Here is a 25,295-nt window from a genome sequence, read left to right on the forward strand (position 1 = left end):
AATTTTTTAATTTCTCTATGAAAACACAATCAAATCTTACATGGATTAAAGTAGAGCTGTTTCATTGTGAATGATTTGTCTCCGTGCTTATTTTTGCTAAGTCACTTCTCTCTCTCGTTGGAAGATTCTTTGTGAAATTTCCCACTACACATGTTTCAGCAGCCGGTATCACAGTTATAATATGTATTATTATGTGACACTGCCCCCTTTTATCTTACATGGTTGGGTTTACCCTGGTGGAAGAAGGGACGATTTGCCAAGACTGCTCCCGTAGACATGTGAGCTGTATGACATTGTCCTTGGTAAAGCTCACTTTACCTCAGCACCTACCAGTGAGTCAATCCCATGAAAAAATACATCTACACAGGGAGTTTAAACTTTGCTGATTAGTAACTCATTCCTTTCATTGCTTTCCCATAGTATATTGGATGACATGACACAGCTCTGATTCTGTCAGCAAAGTGCTCTAAATCCTCTCCAGAAATTTGGCATAGAGTGGAAAGGTGGTTTCTATAATGCTAAGGCTATGCTTATCTCCTCTTATGTCCACTAGCCCTTTTGGAAGGACATTGAATGCCTTGGTATTTCTGAGCCCTTCTACAGAATTTACAGAAATGCTGTAATGTGAGACTGCATTTACTTATGCTTCATTGAGATACATCTGCAGATCTTCATTCTCCACCCAGAGTAGCCAAAGCCTTGTTGAGATGTCAGGGTCTGTCTGCAGCTATCCCTGGGATACAGTGGTGAGCACCACTTTAAACACATTGAAACAAACACCCCCTACAAGCGAAGCTGGTGACTTACACTTGTTGACTGACAAATAGCACAGCCCATATCCATGACACAGCCTTGTGCAAAGGCAGCTGAGGTGAAAGGCAAGGTCCAGCTTGCAGCTGTATGGCCCCACACAACTGTTTTACACATCTACTCATCGCTTAATAATGTGTGTGGGACATCTCAAAGCCTAAAAGAGGGTGAATTCAGCATCCGAATTCTGACACCAGTTTGTATACTCCTTCAGAGATGTAGACAGGATTGCAAAGTGGTCTGAGCTTATAATTAATACAAAGAGCTCAGGTTTATAAAAAGAAACCATATTGGTTTATTTGCTCATGGTGACGATTGCCAGCAGGATGAGAGAAGATAAGTCTAGAAGATCCAGAGCCATCTTGAAAGTGAAGAGGAAATTCAAAGAGGAAGGAACTAAGCAGTTTAGTGTCTGCCCCTGATGGTGGATTGGAACATGAGAGAAAGATAGTTTTCAAGTCACAGCTCTGACAAACTTCAGTCTCTTTGGTAGGTTATCTGGTGACGTGGTCTGATGGGCAAGGTGGCTTCGGTGATGATGCTTAAGACTAATCCGACATGAGATGCTCAATTCTCCATCAGCTGAAAGGCAATGGAAAGAATAGGCAGACTGTTTGTAAAATTTAAATAATAAAAATTACTTGTGTTTCGGGCCTGGGGGTGCCTTTTATAGGAGGTGGAGGAGGTAATGGACAGAGATAGGGGGAGGAGATTAGGATGTATATCCAATTCCCATACATGTTTGAAACATGTGCTTACTGTTTTCTTCTGTTTTCAGTTAACCAGACTAAGACACAGCAATGAATTGCTGGGGATGGCTAGTACTCAGAAGAAATGATGAGAGACATTCCCTAACATTACACAAAAATTATCACAAAAAAAGAAAGACTGAAAAAAAAGATACCACTAAATGACCAAGTGAATTTAAATGGCCATTCACTGTTTATAATGCTGATCACACAACAGGCAGAAATCCCAACAGATATCACAAATCTCATCCCTCTCCTTAGTATACAAATGAGTAAAAAATTAAATAAAAATAGTAAGAAATAGTAAAACCAATAAATAAGCTAACAAAAATAAAAAATTACACACACACACACACACACACACACACACACACACACACACAATTACATCAATGCACATACAGCAAAATAAAACATAACTGAAAGCAAATACTGAGAAAGTTGGCAACTCTTACAAAACCAAATGACACTCAAGCACATAAATGGCAGTTAAAGTGTTACATTTGAAAATGACAGTTACAGTACAATGTTTCAAAAACAGAGTGACCACAAGGAAAACTGCAACATTGCAACCAGTTTTCCACATGATAGAAAGCTGTTTGGCTTACAAATAATGAATTAGAAGCTGATCTGATGAATTGTAAGTATATGTGCAAACAAAAATCTTGTAATGTTGAGGTCACCCACAGAACATGGCTTTTAAATAAGGCAAAATGTGGCTGGGTGCAAAGAAAAATAAATAATTAAAGTTCTTTTAAACTGCTGTACTCTATATACAACTGCTGCAAAAAAGGCCACCACAAGGGGCAGATTGACACACTAATATTTTCTCTTTCCTAAATGTAATGTTTCTGCAAGATGGATATCAAAACAAAACATATTAAACCACCTTATTGACCATTACACCCTACTGAAAAGCATGCTTTGCCAAAACTGCACAGCTATTTAATTATTTATTGAGGATGGCTGATTGAAGCTGTAAAATAAGTATTTGATTATAAATGTTATAAGTATAGAAGATAAATGTTTAAGCAGATCTAAGGTAACACACTGCAATCTACATAGTCTGTGTTAGTTGTTCCATCATTTTTACAAGAGTGCTAAATCAGTTATTTAATATAATGGAAGGAAACATTCCACGTGGGAAAAATTATATATAAAAACAAAGATGAGGTGACTTACCGAACAAAAACGCTGGCAGGTCGATAGACACACAAACAAACACAAACATACACACAAAATTCAAGCTTTCGCAACAAATTGTTGCCTCATCAGGAAAGAGGGAAGGAGAGGGGAAGACGAAAGGAAGTGGGTTTTAAAGGAGAGGGTAAGGAGTCATTCCAATCCCGGGAGCGGAAAGACTTACCTTATACCTGTCCTTTTTTCCCCCTAAGGTAAGTCTTTCCGCTCCCGGGATTGGAATGACTCCTTACCCTCTCCTTTAAAACCCACTTCCTTTCGTCTTCCCCTCTCCTTCCCTCTTTCCTGATGAGGCAACAATTTGTTGCGAAAGCTTGAATTTTGTGTGTATGTTTGTGTTTGTTTGTGTGTCTATCGACCTGCCAGCGTTTTTGTTCAGTAAGTCACCTCATCTTTGTTTTTATATATAAATCAGTTATTTAGAAATTCTATGTAATTTAAATGTGGTATTGTACAAATCCTAGAAAACTGACACCAAAAGCCTTTACCTTGGAGGAATTAAGCACATTTATTGCATAATCATCTTCTAAAATGTTGCCTGTTGACTCTGCCAATGTTTCAAATATATTCTGTTCTATATCTTCAAGTCTCTTGACATGTGTGGCACTTTGTTGTAATAGATTTTGTCTCTGATCTTCCATGTCAGGTCTGTCAATGAAAAAACAATGGAAACATACAGCTGAGAATGTAATTCATACTGAATATGACAAAAACAGTATAACATGGGTTTATCCAGCTGGAAAATATGATTAAGGCTTTGTGGAAGCAGTTTTTCTTGGTGAAAAAAAGATAATCAGTTATGTTACTAGGTATTAAGTGTTGAAGTTACTAAGTGTTTCAGAAAAAGGCTATGACTCCATCAATAGATTTTCTGACACACTGAGGTGGTGGTGTATTACCTACCACTGATATACCTCCTTCCTACAAGTGATGGAGAGGGGATATTCTGTTCTAGTGTTGGTGCTACATTGTGGAGATTTTGTTCATGGTCCATACCTGTAAAGCATGAACTGTCATTCGAAAAGGTAATCATGCTCTCCAGGAGTTGGGCTCAGTGATGTAAGTCTGTAGTAATTTCAACACAAGGTTCAGCACGTTTTTAATGTTACTCCTGTAGTGATAATTTATAAATTCTTGTTCATATGGATTTCTATGATGACTTTGTCCTTGTATATTATTGTCTATTTGCACATCAAATGTAGTCTGTGAGAGCTGTTTTTTGGGGTTTTGATGTCTGTTCTAGTATAGACCTTCTTACCAAACATTGCATCATTCATGTCATCCATATAACAAATTTTTGCTATACAAAGTGGAATGCTTGATACAGCCATTATTTGAAGCTTTGAAGTCATTATTAACTGCCCTCAGAACTGTCCCTGTTTTGACATACTTAATGTTGTTTTTCTTCAAAATGAAAACAGTTTTCCAGGATATTTGGCTATGATATGACCAGATGGAAGTATACTGCATTTCTTTTGTTGGTTGCTTCTATGTCCCATTTCGTCTATTAGTAACTGCAGCCATTTCTTTATAGTTCCTTTCAGGTATAGTAATTGCTATTGGTTATTTTCCTGGTTCAAAGAATGTGAGCTCTGTACTCCAAGATAACGAGTACACTGTTTTACTGGGTGTCATCATGGGAACAACACCCATGTAGATATGTAAGTGTGTGTGTGTGTGTATGTGTGTGTGTGTGTGTGTGTGTGTGTGTGTGTGTGTGGCCATAGGCGTCCTGTACATATTAGTCACATGTAATCCATCACCTCTGTGTTTAATCTAAATGCACTGAAGAGGTTTTTGCTTCTTTTCCATGGTGAATTTGATAATAGGATATGCAGGGCTTAAGTGAGGTGCTGAGAACCATAAGGGCCTAAAGTACACAATCCTCAGCCCAATTACTGAGGTGAATATTGAAGAAATTGATGGGACAGCTTTTCATGAATGTTCGTATACCCAATGTGGGCCTACCTGGCTCACCATAAGACCAACAGGTGACAGGAGCACAAATACATATTTCAAATCAACAATGGTGTCCTTTAGACACTTAAGGTTCTCTGCACCTCAATTAATTTAAGGTGAATTGTGAAATATGAGTTGAGGTTTATTTATCTCATTACATACATATACATATCATTTGGTTTGTGTATAGAGAACATTACCTTAGTGTTACAATAATTTTTACTGTGATAAAGAATGGTCAGCATCCATATATACATATAAACATTAAAGTGTTTGTGGATGAAGTTGACTATACCTCCCAAAACTACTCACTGCCAATCGCTGGTATTAGTATCTGTTCCTACTCTTGGTTCAACAGTTATGCACTATGGTGGTTGTGTTGTTGGAACTGTTGTGAATGTGGAGATATGAATGTCTGAAGTAATCACCATAACATTGTGATGGTTACCAGGACCTTCTCTATCTCTTTTGCATCAATTAATTTTCAAGGAAAAAACCTGAGATTATTCTACAGTTTTCCTGAGCTTCCAAGGATATAACAGACTGTTAATTAATGTTTTTGAATATTCTATAATATTCATGAATGTTGTAGAATACAATTTCGGAGTGGCTAATACTGCAAGGATCCACACTCTGACAAAATTACCTTAACTGATGAGTTGTGAAATACAGGGTGATTTAAAAAGAATACCACAACTTTAGGAATTTAAAACTCTGCAACGACAAAAGACAGAGCTAAGCACTATCTGTCGGCGAATTAAGGGAGCTATAAAGTTTCATTTAGTTGTACATTTGTTTGCTTGAGGCGCTGTTGACTAGGCGTCAGCGTCAGTTGATGCTAAGATGGCGACCGCTCAACAGAAAGCTTTTTGTGTTATTGAGTACGGCAGAAGTGAATCGACGACAGTTGTTCAGTTTTTTTCACTCAAAAACAAGTTCAGAGATGTTCAATATGGCCCCCTCCAGACACTCGAGCAATATCAACCCGATACTCCAACTCGTTCCACACTCTCTGTAGCATATCAGGCGTAACAGTTTGGATAGCTGCTGTTATTTCTCGTTTCAAATCATCATTCAGTTGTTGTATCTGGAGATGTTAGAAAATTGGCTGTTCCCTCAGCTCGAACAAGAAGCACAACAATTCATATTTCAGCAGGATGGAGCGCCACCACATCGGCACTTATCTGTCCGTAACTACCTGAACGTCAACTACCCGAGGCGATGGATCGGACGCCAGGCAGCCCGTGACAGAGCACTTCATCACTGGCCTCCAAGAAGCCCTGATCTTACCCCCTGCGATTTTTTCTTATGGGGGTATGTTAAGGATATGGTGTTTTGGCCACCTCTCCCAGCCACCATTGATGATTTGAAACGAGAAATAACAGCAGCTATCCAAACTGTTACGCCTGATATGCTACAGAGAGTGTGGAACGAGTTGGAGTATCGTGTTGATATTGCTCGAGTGTCTGGAGGGGGCCATATTGAACATCTCTGAACTTGTTTTTGAGTGAAAAAAAAACCTTTTTAAATACTCGTTGTAATGATGTATAACAGAAGGTTATATTATGTTTCTTTCATTAAATACACATTTTTAAAGTTGTGGTATTCTTTTTGAATCACCCTGTATAGTAAAGACAGAGGAACAGCTCATCAAAAAAGTGTTTCTCCTTATAGGCAGGAATTATGTAAACCAAGACAGTTGCATCGTGAAGAATTTTAGCAACAAAAACTGACTCCCTCTTCTCTTCAGGCACTCCCACAGTTCTTCTGATGCATATCCCCAGCACTACTATTCTCTGAATGAAAAAGTTTCACTGCAAGCATGACCCCAGCAGGCCTGACTATCTTTAATGGCAAGGCCAGCCTTTCCTCAATGGTGACCCTGCTAGGTCCTTGTTTTTCAGGTTCTCTGCTTCCCAATGAAGCTATCAACTCTCCCTTGAGGAAGGGGGGATGCTGTATCCTGAGCTGTTGCCTACATCATAGCTGCTGACTATGCAACTAGATAGCTCCTCTATCTCTTCTGTAGGGAAGAGAAATATGGTATCCTCAGCTGGAACTATTTGTTCCAGCCAACAACCACACAGTAGTGTACCATAAGTCTTGCCCTCCTATGTGCTTGCAAACTTTACAACAGCATATCAAGCCTGTAGCAACTGCTGCAGTATCTGGTGAGACCACATTCACTGGACTTTTTCCTCCCATCTCAGAGTAGCACTTGCAGCCGTCATTCTCAATTATTTTCTGGATGCATTCCAATCTGTCTTCCTCTACAGTTTTTACCCCCTACAGCTCCCTCTACTACCATGGAAGTTATTTCCTCCTTAACACAAGTCCTATCATTCTTTCCCTTCTTCTTGTCAGTGTTTTCCATATATTCATTTCCTTGCCAATTCTGTGGAAACCCTCTTCATTCCTTACTTTATCAGGCCATCTAATTTTCAATATTCTTTTATAACACCACATCTCAAATGCTTCAATTTTTCCCATTCCAGTTTTAACACAGTCCATGTTTCACTAGCATACAACGCTGTGCTCCGAACATACATTCTCAGAAATTTCTTCCTTAAATTAAAATCTATCTTTCATATTAATACACTTCTCTTGGCCAAGGACCCAGTTTTTGCCTGTTACAGTCTGCTTTTTACATCCTCCTTGCTCCATCTACAATGGGTTACTTTACTGCCTAGGTAGCAGAATTCCTTAACTTCGCTACTTCATGCTCACCAATTTTGATGTCAAGTTTCTCCCTGTTCTCATTTCACTCCATTCAACAAATCCTGTAATTCTCTGTCACTTTCACAGAGGATAGCAATGTCATCAGCAAATCTTATCATATATCCTTTCACTTTGAATTTTAATTCCCCTCTAGAACTTCTCTTTTATTTCGGTCGCTGCAGACTGTACAGTAGGGTTGAAAGATTACATCTCCTTCTTACACCCTACTTAGTCTGAGCACTTTGTTCTTGGTTATCCACTCTTATTGTTCCATTTTTGGTTCTTGTACATATTCTTATACATATTTTTCTCAGAATTTTGAACATCTTGCATCATTTTACATTGCCAAATGCTTTTTCAAATTTGACAAATCCTATGAATGTGTCTTGATTTTTCTTCAGTCTTGTTTCCATTATATACTGCAATGTCAGAAATGCCTCTCTGGTGCCTTTATCTTTCCTAAAGCCGAACCAATCATTATATAACAGACCTCAATTTTCTTTTCCCTTCTTCTGTATATTATTTTTCTCAGCAGCTTGGTTTCATGAGCTGTTAAGCTGATTGTGCAATAATTCTTGCACTTGTCAGCTCTCGAAATCTTTGGAACAGTGTAGATGATATTTTTCCTGAAGTCTGGTGATATACTGCCAATCTCATACATTCTACACACAAACATGAATAGTCACTTTGTTACCACTTCCCCATGATTTTATAAATTCTCAATGGAATGTTATCTATCTGTTCTGCCTTATTTGATCATGAGTCTTCCAAAGCTCTTTTAAATTCTGATTGTAATATTGGGTCCCCTATCTCTTCCCTGCTGGCTCCTGTTTCTTTTTCTGTCACGTCATCAGTAAGTTTTCCCCCTGATAGAGGCTTTCACTGTACTCCTTCCACCTGTTCACTATCTCCTCTGCATTTATCAGTGGAATTTCCACTGCACTCTTCATGTTACTGCTCTTGCTTTTAATTTCACCCAAGGTTGTTTTGACTTTATGCTGAGTCAGTCCTTATGATAAACATTTCTTTTTGGTCTCTTCTAATTTTTCATGTGCCATTTCACTTTAGCCTATGTTCACTTCCTAATGTTTCCAGTTCTAATGATTTATATTCCTGTACACCTGAATTTCCCTGAACATTTTTGTACTTCCTTCTTTTGTCTATCAACTGAAGTATTTCTTGTGTTATCTATGATTTATTAACTCTTATCTTTCTAGTATCTACGTTTTTCTTTCCAGTTTCAGTGATTACCCTTTTTATAGATGCCCATTCCTGTGGATATACATTATATGTCTTTAATGCAGTGATTTCCTTGCCTTCTGCATCCTCATGCCCTTGATCATTACTGATTTTTCCACCTTTCAAGGGCAGTTTCCAACCACAAGGGCAAGAGAGTGGCCTGAACCTCTGTCTGCTGCTGATCCCTCTTCAACAATACTGTTGGCAGAATAAGAGTGACTTCTTATGCCAGAAGTCTTTCATTACCAATAATGATGACTTTTATCCAGAATTTAGGCAGCGGTTGAGTTTGAACCTAGGACTTATGATGTTTTGATTACTAATCAAAGACACTATCCCTAGACCATGGGTGACATATGGCACTGGCACAATTTTCTAGCATTCTTCTGCAGGACACTGACCTGTTGCTCTCCAGTCGGACAACATTGAGAGTTCACAGCTATGGTTCTATGGGGATGCAAGTGGTCTCACAATCAGAATTTCATTTGGTGGAGTACAACACAAATCATTCAGAGTATATGTACTTACATATTGCATCCAACCCTCCAAGGCATCCTTAGTGCCTCATCCAAGAACTATATGGACACGACCCACATTAGCATTGCTGTATTAGGACATCAGCATTGGACAGACAATATGCTAAATCTTTGAGGTGTAGAAATGTTGTTACATGTTCAAATAGCTATTGACAGATTAGTCAAGAAACATTAAGCCAATGAAATAGAAGATTTCAGTGTGCTGGTTCAAAGTTTATGAGTGCAGCAGCAATCTTGGAGAGTGACTCTACAGCAGTTGGTCGCCACAACAGCAGAGTGTCTCCACTTTGCAGTGCAGCGACTGACCAGCTGACTACACAATGAGTATGCAGTGGGCCACATCTAAATCACTTTTCCCATGCACCACATGTCAGCAGAGAAAGGCAGCTTGCTGTGCAATTAATTAGATGAGCTGTAAAAGACCCAAGGTACAAGGGTAAGCTGAGTTTACTAGTGCAATCACCAATTCTTTTTACAGTATTGGAGCACTCAATAAGGAATTTATAAAGCTCAAATCAGATGATTCTATATATCCCATGACATTTCTGATGCAATTTAAGGAAGTGTTATCAGCAGGTTGGACAGATACAATTAAATTTAACTTTATTGTTGAACACATACAACCAGAAGAGGTAGGCTGGCGTATTATCAAAAGGTTGGGCAGATACAACTAAAATTAACTTTATTCTTAATTACACACATCCAGAAGAGGTAGACTGGAGTTCTAAATGCAGAAATAAGTTTAAGATAGTTAGTCAATTAGAGATAGTGTTTAAAAGAGAAATGTCGTCTCCTAATAAGCTTACTAAAGTTTATGATGAGAGGAAACCTATCTTTAAGGTATAAAGATTGTGATACTGAAGATTTGAATTATGAAAATACAACATCTGAAGATTGTGTGAGTGCATGTGGTAATATTAATATGTGTTTGTTATTTAAGTTTGACAATAATATTTATGTGTACTTTATAGATTATTTGAGAGAAGCTTTACAAAATAATTACATATTAAATAAGGTGTTGACTTATCATTCATTGAAGGATGAAAATTTATTATTTGTGAGCCATGCACTCTATCAGTCATCCTATGTTACATAGATGCGTGGCATGTCCTAAGAAAAATCACAGAATTAATGGAAAGATAGACAGGAAAGATTTATGATGGATTTCCACTCCTGATCCAGAAGGAAGAAAAATAGTTAGTTAAGAGGGCACCAAAATATTATTATCATGAGGCATGCCCCACATTACAAGTCACAGTGCTGGACAAAGGACTTTTATTTGTTTCAGTTATATTATTATATTTAATTGATTACTTACCTGAGGTGATGGTAGCCATAAAATCTGTTTTTCTATTTTATTGGTTTGGAAATGAAAAGAATTTATTGGAAGGAGTTTACATATTTACATGCTATAATTATGTTATAATGTGTTCATCTATTTTTGTCTGCTGTAGCAGAATGTCAAACATTAAATATAATTGCTGGTACAGCAACAGAGCATATGCTTAAAGCTGAACATATACTACAAAGACATGTGGCAGTAACACATACAAAATTTAGTTGCTTTTTTAATACTGAATATTACAACTGATGAAAGTAGTAGGCAAGAGAAAGGATTGTAAAATGTTGATGCCATAAAGAAATTTAAACCCTCGGGGGAATTTGCTACCTTTGCAGCAGCAAGGTTCTGCGTAATATTGCTTCATATTTAGTTTTCCATGGAGCAGTTTCTTCCTCCTCAATTATCCTATAATTTATAATTTACATCCCTCTTATTGTACTATCTCTTAGCAAGGAAGTAACAGGGAAAACCTATTATTTTGAGCATAAAATAACATATCTTAGTGAATAATGATTATAAACTTTATTCAAGTGAAAGAAAAGTGTTTTTGTACATTTTGTGCATGGGATTTTCTACCTTTTGTTCTCTATTATGAAAACACATTTGGTTATGTATATCTTTCATAAGAGAAGTTAGGTACTGTAAGATGTTATACATGTACTGAAATCATTAAGCAAAGAAGTATTTTAATACATCAAGTATATACATACATTTCATAGTGAAGCTAAATATTCATTGATGATGTTGTGAGCTCAAGTTCATGTTAGTGGGGTCTGGAGAGGTGAAAATTTTGACATGCTAACATTACATTAAACAGCTATTAAACAATTATGAATATAATATGTTTTTTAACACATGAAAGAAAAATTTAAGAGCTAATAAGATACAAACGTTCTGTATACTGTAATAACAATAATAGTAAAAGAGTATGTTTCTTGTAGCTGGCATTTGTTCACCTAGTTTCCATCAGAGTGTAATGTGACCATTTCAGTGATGGAAAAAACATAATAATCTAATAACATTAAGTGAACCAGATGTGAACAGCATTTGACAATGCACATAAGAACATTATGTAGAAGTTGGGAAAAGTCTTTATGGAATAGCAGGATGAAGGATATGGAAAACCGTCTTCACTGAAAGTTATAGAAATGAGAGTTATAGGCTGTGCAAGCAATTTCACATTTTTAAGATGGGGTGGGCCCAGTTTTGTATAGGTATGGGGGAGAAAAAGGGATGGAATAACCTAGAGAATGGATGGTCTAATCCTTCCTCAGGTGAATCCATTGGAGGAAAGATCCATACCATTTCTTTTATGTAAAGGGGTAAGGTAAGGGACACCCACATCACAAAGACAATAATGTATATAAACAGTATTTGACCTTAGGATAAGGTGTGAGTGCAGTACTTAAGACACAAACCAAAAGGGAAATGAAACTGTTGTTAAACCTAGCAATCACAAACTTAAAACGAATGGCTTCAGATGTTTAATCTTATAGGTTCTGCTGTGTGAAGAAAAAACACTGAATCAATTTTCAGGAGATATTAATTTTAGTAATGATAATAATTTATTAAAAGTTCAAGGTTATACACAGATTGTAATAAGTTAAGTAAGTTATTTTAAATATCTTTCATCTTAGTGGAGGATCTGTAGTGTATCATGTTGGTCTACCTCATCATCACAATCAGTTGCAAGATGTTCATGTAAAAACATTGTTAAGGTAGTTAATGAATATGGAATTTTCCAGTGTGTGCGCACTTTGCTTCTGGTCTGTGCAGTGATGATTGGAGAAGCATTAGCATAGAACATAGGCAAGGTGCAATGCTGTCAAGAGTCTCCATGTGCTGTGGAGGTAAATTTTATACTTTCTTGTTGGCCCTTGGCAGTGTTTTGAAAATGTACAGAACAAGCACCTCTGCTGACAATGTAACTTCCTGTAGAAAACAGTTGAAGAGCCTTTGCAAACATGTCAATTGAACTCTGTACTAATCTACTGCGAGTTTTGTTTGATACTAGGATGCTGTTCAGACATGAGTTAATAACAGATTTGTTACCTTACTTTGTAAATGTTGCATATTAGAAGCAAAAAACAGAAGAGTTCTTCAGAAGTGGTTCTGTGATCTCATAGCTAGCTTATATAGTGTAAGTTCTCTTATAGCCCTCAACTGGTGGCAGTGAAGAAGTCCCCTGGTACAAATGGTGGCACTGCATAGCAGGAAGACTGCATCAACAAAACATGAGAAGGCGATCATAAATCTTAAGTAAGGTAAAAGTGCTTACCAACAACATCAGGTCGACAGATCATTCATGAAGTTATTGGTTCAGTTCCATCATTTGAAGCCTTCTTCTTTTTTAACACTTCAAGGAGTACTGTCCCAGTTTAATTTGTATGAATAGAAAGGTTTGTGATATTGAGATTAGTTTTATTGGTGTGGAGAAACAGCTGAAACTGATAAAACTGAACAAAGCTCCGGGGGCTAGTGGCATTCAAGTCAAAAGCTATATAGAATTTATGATTTTGTCATCCTCTGTTTTAACCCTTCTATACTAAAGGTCCCTCCTTCAAAGGAAAAAAATCTGTGTCTGATAGCGAAAAAAAAAAAAAAAAAAAAAGTTTGGCATCCATCTTTTGTAGAATCTTAGAACATTTCCTCTACTCAAATGTAATGAGGTATCTCAAACAAGTAACATCTTCCACACCAACCAGCATGGATTATGAAGTGAACAGTAATGTAAAAATTAATGCCACATGACATCCTGTAAGCTATGGGTCAAACATATCATGTAGATACAATATTTCTTGACTCCCAAACATGATTTGACTCAGTGTCACAGTAATGTTTCCTGACTAAAGTATAAATGTACAGCATATCAAACAAAATTTATGATAAGGTTAACTATTCATTGGTAGGCAGGATGCAGCTTATAACTTTGGATGGAAAGTTGTTCAAAGGAGTGGAAATAAGTTCAGGTGTGCCCTAGGGAACTGTGGTAGGATCCTTATTCATGTTGTATATTACTGACATAGTAGATAATATTAACAGCAGTCTCAGGATTTTAGCAGATAATGAGTTACTAATTACTGCCTGAAAACAGATGCAAAGATATTCAATCTTTTGTTGATAAAATTGTAAAGGGCAGAAAGATTGGCAATTTGCTTGAAGTGTTCTGGAACATAAAAATGTGCTCTTTACAAAACATAAAAGAACAACTTTGTAATCTGTGACTACAGTATCAACAACTCACAATTGGAATCAGCTGACTCATACAAACACCTGTGTGTGACAATTGGTAGGGATATGAAATGGAATAGTCACATATGCACAGTTATAAGTAAAACAGGTGACAGTCTTTGGTTCATTCGTAGGATACTATGAAACTGCAACCAGTCTATGATGGAGCTTGCTCACAAAACATCTGCGTGAGATACCTTACACTCTTGTACAACTATGAGTGATCTACATCGAATAGGAATGTCAGAAATATTGAACCTGTGCAAAGAAAAGCAGCACATCTGGTCACAGATTTATTTGACCCACAGTTTTTGCAGTAATCTTGTAAACTCAAATAAAGATATCACAGAACTAACAACATATTGAGCCTGGTTAAAATGGAGGACCATCACAAATTATCAAAAGCTCCCTGAGTGTCAATCATTACTTCTGTCATGTAAATCAGATTTTTAAGAAGTCATCATGACTGAATTATTGTGTCCTCAATAGATCTTCTCTTCCAGAAGCCATATTGATTGAAATTCAGTTGAGTTAGCTGTCTGCAGACAAGTGGCCACACACAATCAAGTGTTTCTTGGACTTACCCTGAATATTCAAGAGGCATTTTGGCTGGTAGGATTCTCACAAAGTAGGGCCTTGTGTTTTTTAGCATTAATCATTGTGAGGCTGTAGATTTGTCAGCGTCTTATGAATAATCTCAATGACAGTATCATTAGTTGGAAACAGTTAGGAATGGAGCCTCTACATATTATAACTAGTAGGGATTACAGTATCTAACATGACAGCTGTTACACAATAGTGCAGATAAGTGAAGTGTTTGGGTAGTGTTTGTACATACAGTGTCATGGAATGACAGCTGAATCACAGCTGTCAATGTAGTTCCACATTGGTTGACAGAGACGCTGTGTTTTCACATGTTATAAGTGAGTCACAGCTGTGAGTTCCACACTCGGATGCCAGGGGCACTGATTTTTCTTGTGTGTGCTTGTACCTTCTCCATATGTGATGTTTATTCCTGTGTTTTTCCTGTTCCATTATGTTTTATATGTTCTACAGTGTCACTCTGGATTACAGTTCAAATAGCTTCCTGCTCTCATTGAGTAAAGAGTTTGTTGTTAAGTGTAATTCTTTGGCATCAGATTAATCAGTATTATTAAGTTTATCAGTTTAAATTACACTGAACATGACACGTGGTAACCCTGATGTGACCCTTGAGCTGAAGGAACTGAACTATAGATATTTTCTTCTATTGGGCTCAGGAAATGTCTGAAGAACACACTGCACTGAGACTAAGACAAGACAAAGATGGCGCCTAGTGTAGATCGGGAGTATGTTAGTTCCGTACAAAAGTCAAAAAATAACGAGGAAAAGTGTTTGATATGCAACAAATTCTGTGTGTATTATGACAGTACATGTATGCCATGTTATATTATCACAAAAGTAGACGCCAAAAAAAACCTGGTAACAGGAAAATGTTATAATCAGGCATCTCAGCAAGTACTTCGACTCATTCGTGGGAAATGGTGAACTCTGATACAACATGCCACTGCAAGAAACATGTTGTAAAAGGTATAATATGCTTAAATTGTAAAACGGTTTTTCATTATTCGTGTGTTAATAATGTCAGTCCTAAAAGGAAACTATGGTTCTGCAATAGCTGTTTCAAAGGCGACTTAGGCCAAAAACCTAATATGAGAAACACCAAAGATGAAGTTATCAGTGCTCTACTGGAAGAGTTTTCAGTTATAAAACATCACGAACATGAACAGTATGAAAAAGAAGCAAAGAGGCTTAGCGTTTTACCTCAAGATACTGTAACTTTTGTTAATAACAGTTCTGTTGTTTATGTTTGTAGAAAGTGCAGGAAAAATGCAAACAGTGGTGTAACCTGTTGTGAGTGCAAAAGAAAACATCAGTCTAAAACTCCCGACCATGTTCCAAAACTTTACATTTTAGGCAATAGCCACAGCCGCGGTATTGTCTCACGCATAAATAAAGCCTCAAACGTGAAATTGATGAGCTTTGTAAAGCCTGGGGCGCCCCTCTCAGAAATAAGAAAACTAGTTTTTTCTGAAGAAATAAAAAAGCTGTCCTCGAAAGATTTTGTTGTCCTCTTTGGTGGATCTAATGACATTTATCAAAATGATACATCTAAAGCCTGCTGCGAATTAAACAAGTATTTATTTGAACTAAGTCATACAAACGTTATCCTCGTACATATACCACAAAGGTACGACTTGATGTTCTGGTCGTGTGTAAACAAGGAAATTAGTGCCGCCAATGAACTTTTTTCCAGTATATGCAAACAATATAGAAATGTTTCTGTTGTTAATATTAATACCATTGGACGCAGATTCCACACTACTCACGGGCTGCACTTAAATGGCCTTGGAAAGCAACTTGTTACATTAAAGCTAATGGGAATTATTCAGAGACTGCAATACTTACCAACAACTTCATCAGTGGTACCTGTATCATCATCACAGAAAGTATCTCTAGGAGTGACTAATGCAGAATCAGATACAGTAGCAGAAAATGCAGCAGAAGTACCTAAAGAAGCAATACTAACAGAAGTAGAATCAACAGCAGCGTCAGAAGAACCACGTTCAGTAACAGCAGAAGTAACTCCTCCAGCATTAGAACCAGCTCCTACAGCAGTAACACCATCTCCCTCACCAGCAGTAGCAGCACAAACTACTTCACCAGCAATTGCAGAAGAAACACCATCAGCAACAGCAGAAGCAACTCCTCCAGCAGTAGAACCAGTTCCTACAGCAGCAGCACCATCTCCCACACCAGCAGTAGCAGAACCAACTCCTTTACCAGTAATAGCAGAAACAACTCCTCCACCAGCAGCAACTAAACCAACTTCACCAACAGCAGAAACAGTACCAGCTCCTCCTCCATCACCTTCAAGAGTAGCAGAAAAGAATAGACCAGTCACAGTAAGTAAAGTATCATCTTTGTCTCATGATGAAGTGATACCAAATGATTAGGGAAAACATGTTCCTATAAGACTTGTGGACAGTAAAGTGAAACAAACTTCCAACCGTGTTTCAAACAGACCAAAAAAATTACCAAAGAGAAATGAAGATTTTTTATGGTTTATTCCAAGGAAGTCCAACCGCCACCTAACATAGATTCCAGGGCTGAAAAAACAATTAAATGTTCTCCATTGCCCCATAATACTGTACTCCTCCCCTCCTGTGACAGTAACTCTATCTTATTTCTGCACTTAAATGTCAGGTCTCTGAAAAATAAAGCTGATGAGCTTGGTATACTATTAAAAAGTAACAAAAGAATGATTTTATGTACAAACGAACATTGGTTAATGGAAGAGGATATAAAATTGTATGTACCATCAGGTTTCAGATTAGCTACATACTTCTGCAGACCCAGTGAATCCTATGGGGGTTCATCCATATATATTAGCAATGATCTAGACTTAAAGTTTTCTGTTCTTGAAGTTAGTGACCTATGCATTAAAGGTGTTTTTGAAGCAGCTGCTTCTATTATACCTAGTATACAGCTCATAACTGTGTCTTTATATCACACTCCTGAAAGTAATGTAGAACAATTTATAGAACGTTTAGAAAAACTTGTGATCAGTATACAAAAATATACTAAATACAAAATTTTAATCTTTGGGGATCTAAACATAGACATTAGGAAAATGACAGCCAGAAATGTCAATTTAGTAAACATGTTAAGATCCTATAATCTCGGTTGTGCCAATGAAAGTTCTACAAGGCACTCCTCCTGTCTTGACAATCTAATAACAAATGTATACAAATGTGATTTTGAGCTAGGCTTGTTTAATGTCGATTACCTGTCAGACCATAGAGGTATATGGGTGAAACTAATAACTAAAAAACCAAAAAAAGACGAGGAACAAACTCAGTGTGTCAGACTATCTACAGATACAAATATTAGCAAGTATAGCGAAGAACTTAAGTCTATAGATTGGAATACTGTTATACATTCCTCCAGAAATGTTGATGAAGCCTTCAGTACATTCCTCAAAATCATTTCTGAAATCTTCCACACATGCTGTCCACTGGTTAAAAAACCAAAAAGTTAGGAAACCTAGCCACTCAACTTTACAGAAGTGGTTTTCAACCCAATTACAAAAACTGAGACTATTGGTAATTACTTGTCACGATAAGGTCAAAAAGGGAGCAGTAGATAAAGAAACTTACAAAAACCTGAAAAGAAAATATAGATCTGAAATTAAAATAGCCAAGTGTAAGGCAAATGGTGATTTCATTAAAAAATCACACAATAAATGTAAGGCTGCATGGAAAGTAATAAAAGCAGAGCTAGGTATGTATATAAACTACAAAGGCAACACAAATGCTGCTAACGTCACTGCTGATGATTTCAATCACTTTTTTGTCAACTCTGCCAATCTTAGCCTTCCAACCCACAGCAACCAGAATTCCAATTCAACACATACACCTATTTCTCACCCCATATCTGGCAGAAATTTTCAACAAAACATTGCAAACATAGTGTCAGCTTGTAAATGGAGAGAAGTACAAGTAACTGATATAATTAAAGCAACCTCTAAATTAGGATACTCTAGATCTGAAGATGTGTATGGCCTGTCAAACTATGTAATTAAAAAAGTTGTAGATCTCATAACATCTCCTCTTTGCATACTGATAAACTGGATGCTCTCGAGTGGACACTTTCCAGAATGTCTCAAAAAAACAGTTGTCATACCATTATACAAAAAGGGTGACAAGTCCTGTATCAATAATTATAGACCAATTTCACTTGTGCCTATTCTCTCAAAAATAATAGAACATTGCATACTGCAGCAAATATGCACACACCTATCAGACAAAAATATATTAAATGATTCTCAGTATGGATTCAGGTCAAACTTATCAACAGTCAAAGCAGTTGAAAACCTTATCTCTTTTGTACTAAGCGCATTTGAGTCAGAATTATCTACTGAAGCCATTCTAATTGACTTGAGTAAGGCTTTCGACTCAGTGAACCACAAATTATTATTAGATAAACTGTGTTGCTATGGAATCAAACACTTGGAACTTTCACTAATTGAATCATACCTCAGCAATAGAAAACAAATAGTAAAGCATAATGACCAACAGTCACAGACTTTAAGTATAAAACGAGGTGTTCCTCAGGGCTCAGTGCTTGGCCCTTTACTATTTATATTGTTTGTAAATGACTTTCCGAATAACTTACCCTGTAAATCTATCCTTTATGCTGAAGACACAACATTAGCTAATTCTGGAAAGGATATAAACGTATTGATGGAGGAAAGTGAAGAGGTCTCAAAATATCTAATATCTGGTTTAAAGCTAATGACTTATCTATGAACCATGAAAAGACTGTCAAGATAATCTTCAGTTTATCAAACAGTAACATGGAGTTATCATCTGCTAAACTACTAGGAATACACATAGACTCAAAATTAACTTGGGACACACATAGTTTACAACATTGCTATATTTTTACTATGTAATATTTTGGTATGTAAAACATAATGTACAAATAGCTGTAACTCTTCTGACGACATCAATTGCATGTTAGTGCTGAAAGATGGATAAAATAAATAAATAAATAAATAAATAATGGTCTATTTGCCACCATTTTGTCCCAATAACCCCATCTTATTGTTCATGCAGGTGGAACCAAGTTTACGCTGGAACTATGGCCAACACCACAAAGTTCGCACTCATTGTAAGACATTTGGACCACTATTTCACAGCCGAGATGCAAGGCATCATTACTGTATTCCAAGTGGCCAATTCCTATGAGAAACTCAAGGTAGAACTAATATGGGAGTTGCAGCTTTGCAGGAAGATAAAATTCACCACGTTCTTATATAAGCAGACATATTGATTGCAAGCCATCACAATACCTCAGGCATGTGTACAGTGAAGTGGACACTATCATTGTACCAGATAACTTTGCATACACTGTGGAGCAGTAATTACCACAACAAATTTAGGCAAAAGCAGCATCACAAACTAACATGCCACTGGAAGCCATAGTGGAATTGGCAGACTATGTACAGGAAGCTATCACACCTGCCCAGACTAACGTGGTCATGGAACAAAGCAGCAGTACAACAGCCTAAGCTAAGGTCACACATGCCAATTATGACTCGCTTGCAGCAAAAGTAAATATGTTATGCATACATGTTATCACACTGTGTTGCAAGGTGGCACCAGAAACAACAGCGCATGTTACTGTAGATGTTCAGAGAGCCAGTCTTCAAGCAGTGCTGTATCTGTGCAAGGTGAGCAGCATATGTCTCAGTTCCACTGCAGATTTGTCAAGAATGTACAAAAATGTATGTTACTGTGCTTCCACCCAAATGATAGCAGCAGTTAATCGTAGGTGCAACTGACTGCCCTCACTATACAAGGCCTGGTCATCAGCAACAGGGGTTTCGGCCTGAAATTCCTCATAGACACTGGTTTGGACTTCAGTATCCTGTCACTGTTCTTTGATGTGTTGCTGTGGACCAACAACTGCCTTCTGTATATCACTTATTACTATGTGACTAAACCCAGCAAATGGAGCTGAATTTAGGTCCACATTGTCTGTTCTCATGGGATTTCATGGTTGCAGATGTCAAGGAAATGATCATCTGTGCAAATCTCCTGGCACATTACAACCTCTTTCTGGACAAGGAAAAGGCCTAATTGGTGGACAGAATTACTGGTTTTACTGTCAATGGCTTTTACCACAGTGCAACCATCCACACTGTAAAGCTCATGCAAACACCTGAGTGTGAATACACTTTGTTGTTAAAACAGTTTTCCCATTTAACCAGGCCACCCAGTGCATATAAACAATTTCTGTGCAATATAGTGTAACACATCAATGTGATGGATGGTCCACCAGTGTCATACTGACCCACACGTTTAACACCAGACCATCTTTCAATTGCAAAAGCTGAATTCAACACCATGATGTGAGAGGGCATTATCAGACTGTCAAACAGTCCACAGCCTTCTACCTTAAACTTGGTGCTGAAGATAGGTTGGGCCTAGCACCCATGGGGAGACTATCATGCACTAAATGCAAGTAGAGTGCCAGACCAATATCCTGCACCATTACAAGGGGACTAAAATTTTGCATTGCATGGTGTGACTATGTTCATTGTCTTAGTCTGTGCTAAAACCTATACTTAGATACCTGTGGCTAAAGAGGACATTCAAAAGACCATGACTATGGCTTGTTTGGCCTGTTTGAGAGTATGTATATGATCTTCAGATCACAAAACACAGCGTCGAAATGGAAAAGATTCATTGATTCTGTTCTTCGAGGTCTCTCATCCTGTTTTGCCTACCTGGATGACGTGCTCATGTTTGTGGAGACTGAGGAATAACATTGACAACACTCACTGGAGATGTTCTAGCTTTTGGAGCATTGCAGAGTCACATTGAACATGCTATGTGTGATTTTAGACAATCTGAAGTGACCTTCTTGTGATATAGAAACTCTACTGTGAGTTTTCTACTTCTGATAGAGAAGGTTGACACAATTTTACAGTTACCTAGGCCAACCACAATGAAGAAATTGTGTCAGTTCCTTGGTATGGTGAATTTTTATCTTCATCACCTGCCTCACACAACAGAATTGCAGGAACCATTGACGACATCACTGACTGGGCCTAAGATGAAAGGCAACTCCCCAGTGCAGAAGTCTGAGACTATGCACCCCACATTCAAGGAAGTGAAACCAAGCAAGACTGAAACAGAGCATGTAGCTCAACCTAAGCTTGATGCATCTCTTGCATTACTAATGGATGTACAAAATGGCTATGAGCACTATGGGACTTAATTTCTGAGGCCATCAGTCCCCTAGAACTTAGAACTACTTAAACCTAACTAACCTAAGGACATCACACACATCCATGCCCAAGGCAGGATTCGAACCTGCGACCGTAGCGGTCACGCGGTTCCAGACTGTAGCGCCTAGAACCGCTAATGGATGTAAGCCAGATGGCTATCGGCATGGCACTGCAGCAGTGATCAGACAGTTCATAGCAACCATTGGCATACTTTTCACGAAAGCTTTCACCAACTCCGAGAAAGTGGAGCTCCTATGACTGTGAGCTCCTGGCAGCATATGAAGCAGTGAAATACTTCCACCTTCAAGTCAGAATCAAAGTATTCACAATATCCATGGATCATTAACTGTTGACTTTAGAATTCAAGCAGAACATTACCACCAGTTCAACCATCTAGAGCTCATAGCCCAGCTCCCTACTGACATAAAACACATTTCAGGAATCGGTAACATAGCAGTCATCTTCTTTCATGCATCAGCAGCACGATGAGTCCTATTGACTTTTCTGCACTGGCCAAGCACAACAAGACGAGGATCTCTGAACATTCATTGATAAGGCTATGTTAGCAGTACAATTGCATCTCATAGACATTCTGGGAGAAGGTGTCAAGCTCCACTGTGATGCCTCTCATGGAAGACCTTGCCTGGTTCTTCCATCAGCGGTCAGAAGACAAGCTTTCCATAGCATCCATAACCTGTGCCATCCAGGAGTATGTCCCACTTTCTGACTTTCAATGTTTTGTGTGGCCAGACATGGAAAAGCACTGTCAAGAAAGGATGATGGCATGTTTGCAGTGCCAAAGGTGTAAAGTGTCTCACCATGTATATGCCCCAGTTGGTGAATTCCCAGATAAAGCTGTATGTTTCAACCATGTACATCAAGATGTTGTGGGACTGCTTTCTCCATCAAACAGTCAACACGACCTTTTCGCAATGATTTATCATCTTACCTGCTGGCCAGAGGCAATGCCAATTAATAATATTGCTGCCAAAATGTTAACCTCCACTTTTGCATCAGGGTGGTTAGCAAGGTGTGGGTTGCCTCAACATATCAATACTGAATGTGGATGACAGTTTCAGTTGGATCTGTTTGTGCAGTTTTCCAAGTTTTCTGGGTATGTCCACCATGAGACCACCAGTTACCATTCCGCTAGCAATGGCATTGTCAAACAATGGCATCGTTCCTCCAAGGCGGCACTCATGTGCCATGAAAACACATGGTCTTCAGCTCTTCCAGTGGTTCTGCTTGGCCTACAAACAACTTATAAGCCAGCATTGATTCTTTAGTTGTGGAATTAGTCTACAGACAGATATTACATCTGCCTGGGGAATTCATCAATGCTGATACACTGCAAACTTCCTCACAAGACCAGGTGAATTTGTTATGTCACCTGCAGTACCATGTCGCACAGAACCATTATATCATGGCATACCGCTTTGTTATGTACATCAAGAAATGGATCACTGTTCACATGTCAAGCTCCACACTCAAGGCATAAAACCACCATTATGACCTATGTACATTGGTGTATTATGGAGAACTACATACCAGATGGACATACTGGTGAACAGCTACTCAGAAACCATTTCTCTGAACAGAATCAAGCCTGTATATATTTTTCAAGACGCAGCACCATTTGCTATCCAATGGAGGCAACAGAACCAGCCTCAACAAGACACCCAGCCACAAGCACCACCATCACCACAGATGCCTGTAGAAAGTCCACCAACACAGAGAACCACCTCCAGATGTTGTATCCACTTTCCCGTTCATTTCCTGAATACTGAGGGAGCTGATATAGTGCCCAGAATGACAGCTGATATGCAACAGAGCTGAGAAGTGAAGTGTATTGTCCATGTACATGTAGTGTCTCATGGTATAACAGCTGAATCGTGGCCGTCAACGTAATTCCACACCAGCCACCAGAGGTGCTGTGTTTTTGCATGTAATAAGTGAATCACAGCTGTCAAAGAGTTCTGTGCCTGGCTACCAGGGGGACTGGTTCTTTTGCATGTGCTTGAGCCTTCTCCATGTTCAATGTTTGTTTCTGTGTCTTTTATGTTCCATGCTTTTTTATGTTCTATACTCTCATTCTGGGTACAATTCAATCAGCCTCCTTCCTTCATTGAATAAAGAGTTTCCTGTTAAGTGTAAGCTTTTGGTGTCAGAGTAATCATTATTATTGAGTTGATCAGTTTGAATTACAGTGATACAGACAGGATAAACAGAAATAGGTTGAATCTCTAGGTTAGTCAATGAAAATTGTTAGAATTGTTTAACTACAGGGGCACTACACAGAGACGCTGGTATACAGTCTCAGGGAAGAGAAAAATAGTTGAAAGGAAACTGTACTCAGAAAAAAAATAAAAACACTGAAACATTGTAAACAGTCTTCACTAGTTTTCTGCCAGATCTTGTTGTGCAAATTCTACAATATTTCCTTGGAGCAACTGTCCGACATTTTCAGATGTTTCAGCCTTGATGGTGGCTAGGTACAACTGATGCTATCTGCACATAAACTCCCTGTTTCTAGAACACGCGTGAGAAGAACACACAGGTGCGGAAATCACACGTGCACTGTGATTTGCAGATAGAAGATGCCATACTCTAAGGCCCTCTGCCGAAAATCGCAGAGCGGCTCTCCTGTGTGTGCACTGTATGCTGTGTTTCTTAACAGTGTGGCTAAAAGTTACTCACTAAAAATCATACTAGGCCAATGCTGTGTTGGGTCTGTGTCAAAAAATTTTGATTTTTGCATTGTGATTTAATAGCAGCCGATCCAGGGTTCCTGGCTGCACACAGTTGAAATCCCACATCCCTGTTCATGAGATTAATGGCTGTACATATATGTATTGCTTCCTTAATGATGCAATCCCAGAAAGATGATGCCAGGGATAAAACTTCCATTTTTTCATAAATCATGCAATGTCCTACATTCAGACAGTGTTCCACAATTGCTGACTTTCCGGTTGGCGAAGGCGTGTATGATGCTAATGTTCATTGCAGTATTCTTCTACTGTGTGACATGTCTGGCCTATATACACTGTCCCACACTGACAAGGAATCTTGTACACACCACATTTCCTCAGACCGAGATAATCCTTAATTGAACCCAACAAGTTTCTCAGTTTTTCAGGTGGTTGAAACACATACTTAATCCGATATCTTTTGAGGACTCTTCAGATTCTTGATGATGTGGCACCAAAATATGGCAAAAAGGCCACAATGGTGAGTGTCTTTGTATCTTCATTCTGCTCCATAGATTGAACTCGCTTGGTCCTGAATGCATTACAGATGTGTCTCTCAGAATAACCATTTTGTCGGATCACTGTCTTCAAATGTGTTTCACTCAACAGGCTTTCAGCATCAGGTACCACATATGCTCTATGAACTAACATACTTAATGTCCTATGCATTGTGCAGGATGATAGCAGCTTGTGGCCTGCAGATATAGATCTGTATGCACTCTCTTTCAGAAGACACTGCGTCCCAAGGTTCCATCTGCTTTCATTCATGCCAAAACACGAAGAAAACGTAAAATACCATATTTTTCCATTTCCATTGTGAAGTTAATATTTGGATGGAGTGAATTCAGATGCTGAAGAAATGTAGGTAGAATATCAAGTCCATGTGGCCATACCACAAATGTATCATCCACATACCGCAGAAAA

At 38.2% G+C, this 25,295-nt stretch overlaps 1 protein-coding gene across 1 annotated transcript in view; it reads right to left on the reverse strand.

Moving 5' to 3' along the window:
* The window catches only part of LOC124613409 (dynein axonemal heavy chain 7-like), a 755,469-nt gene that overhangs the window by 228,374 nt on the left and 501,800 nt on the right, over positions 1 to 25,295 (reverse strand). The window contains exon 25 of the mRNA XM_047142112.1: positions 3,248 to 3,407. Coding sequence (XP_046998068.1) covers positions 3,248 to 3,407 — 160 coding nt within the window. The remainder of the gene's footprint in view (positions 1 to 3,247; positions 3,408 to 25,295) is intronic.

Source organism: Schistocerca americana, chromosome 4 (assembly GCF_021461395.2).
Source record: "Schistocerca americana isolate TAMUIC-IGC-003095 chromosome 4, iqSchAmer2.1, whole genome shotgun sequence".
Lineage (NCBI taxonomy): Eukaryota > Metazoa > Arthropoda > Insecta > Orthoptera > Acrididae > Schistocerca > Schistocerca americana.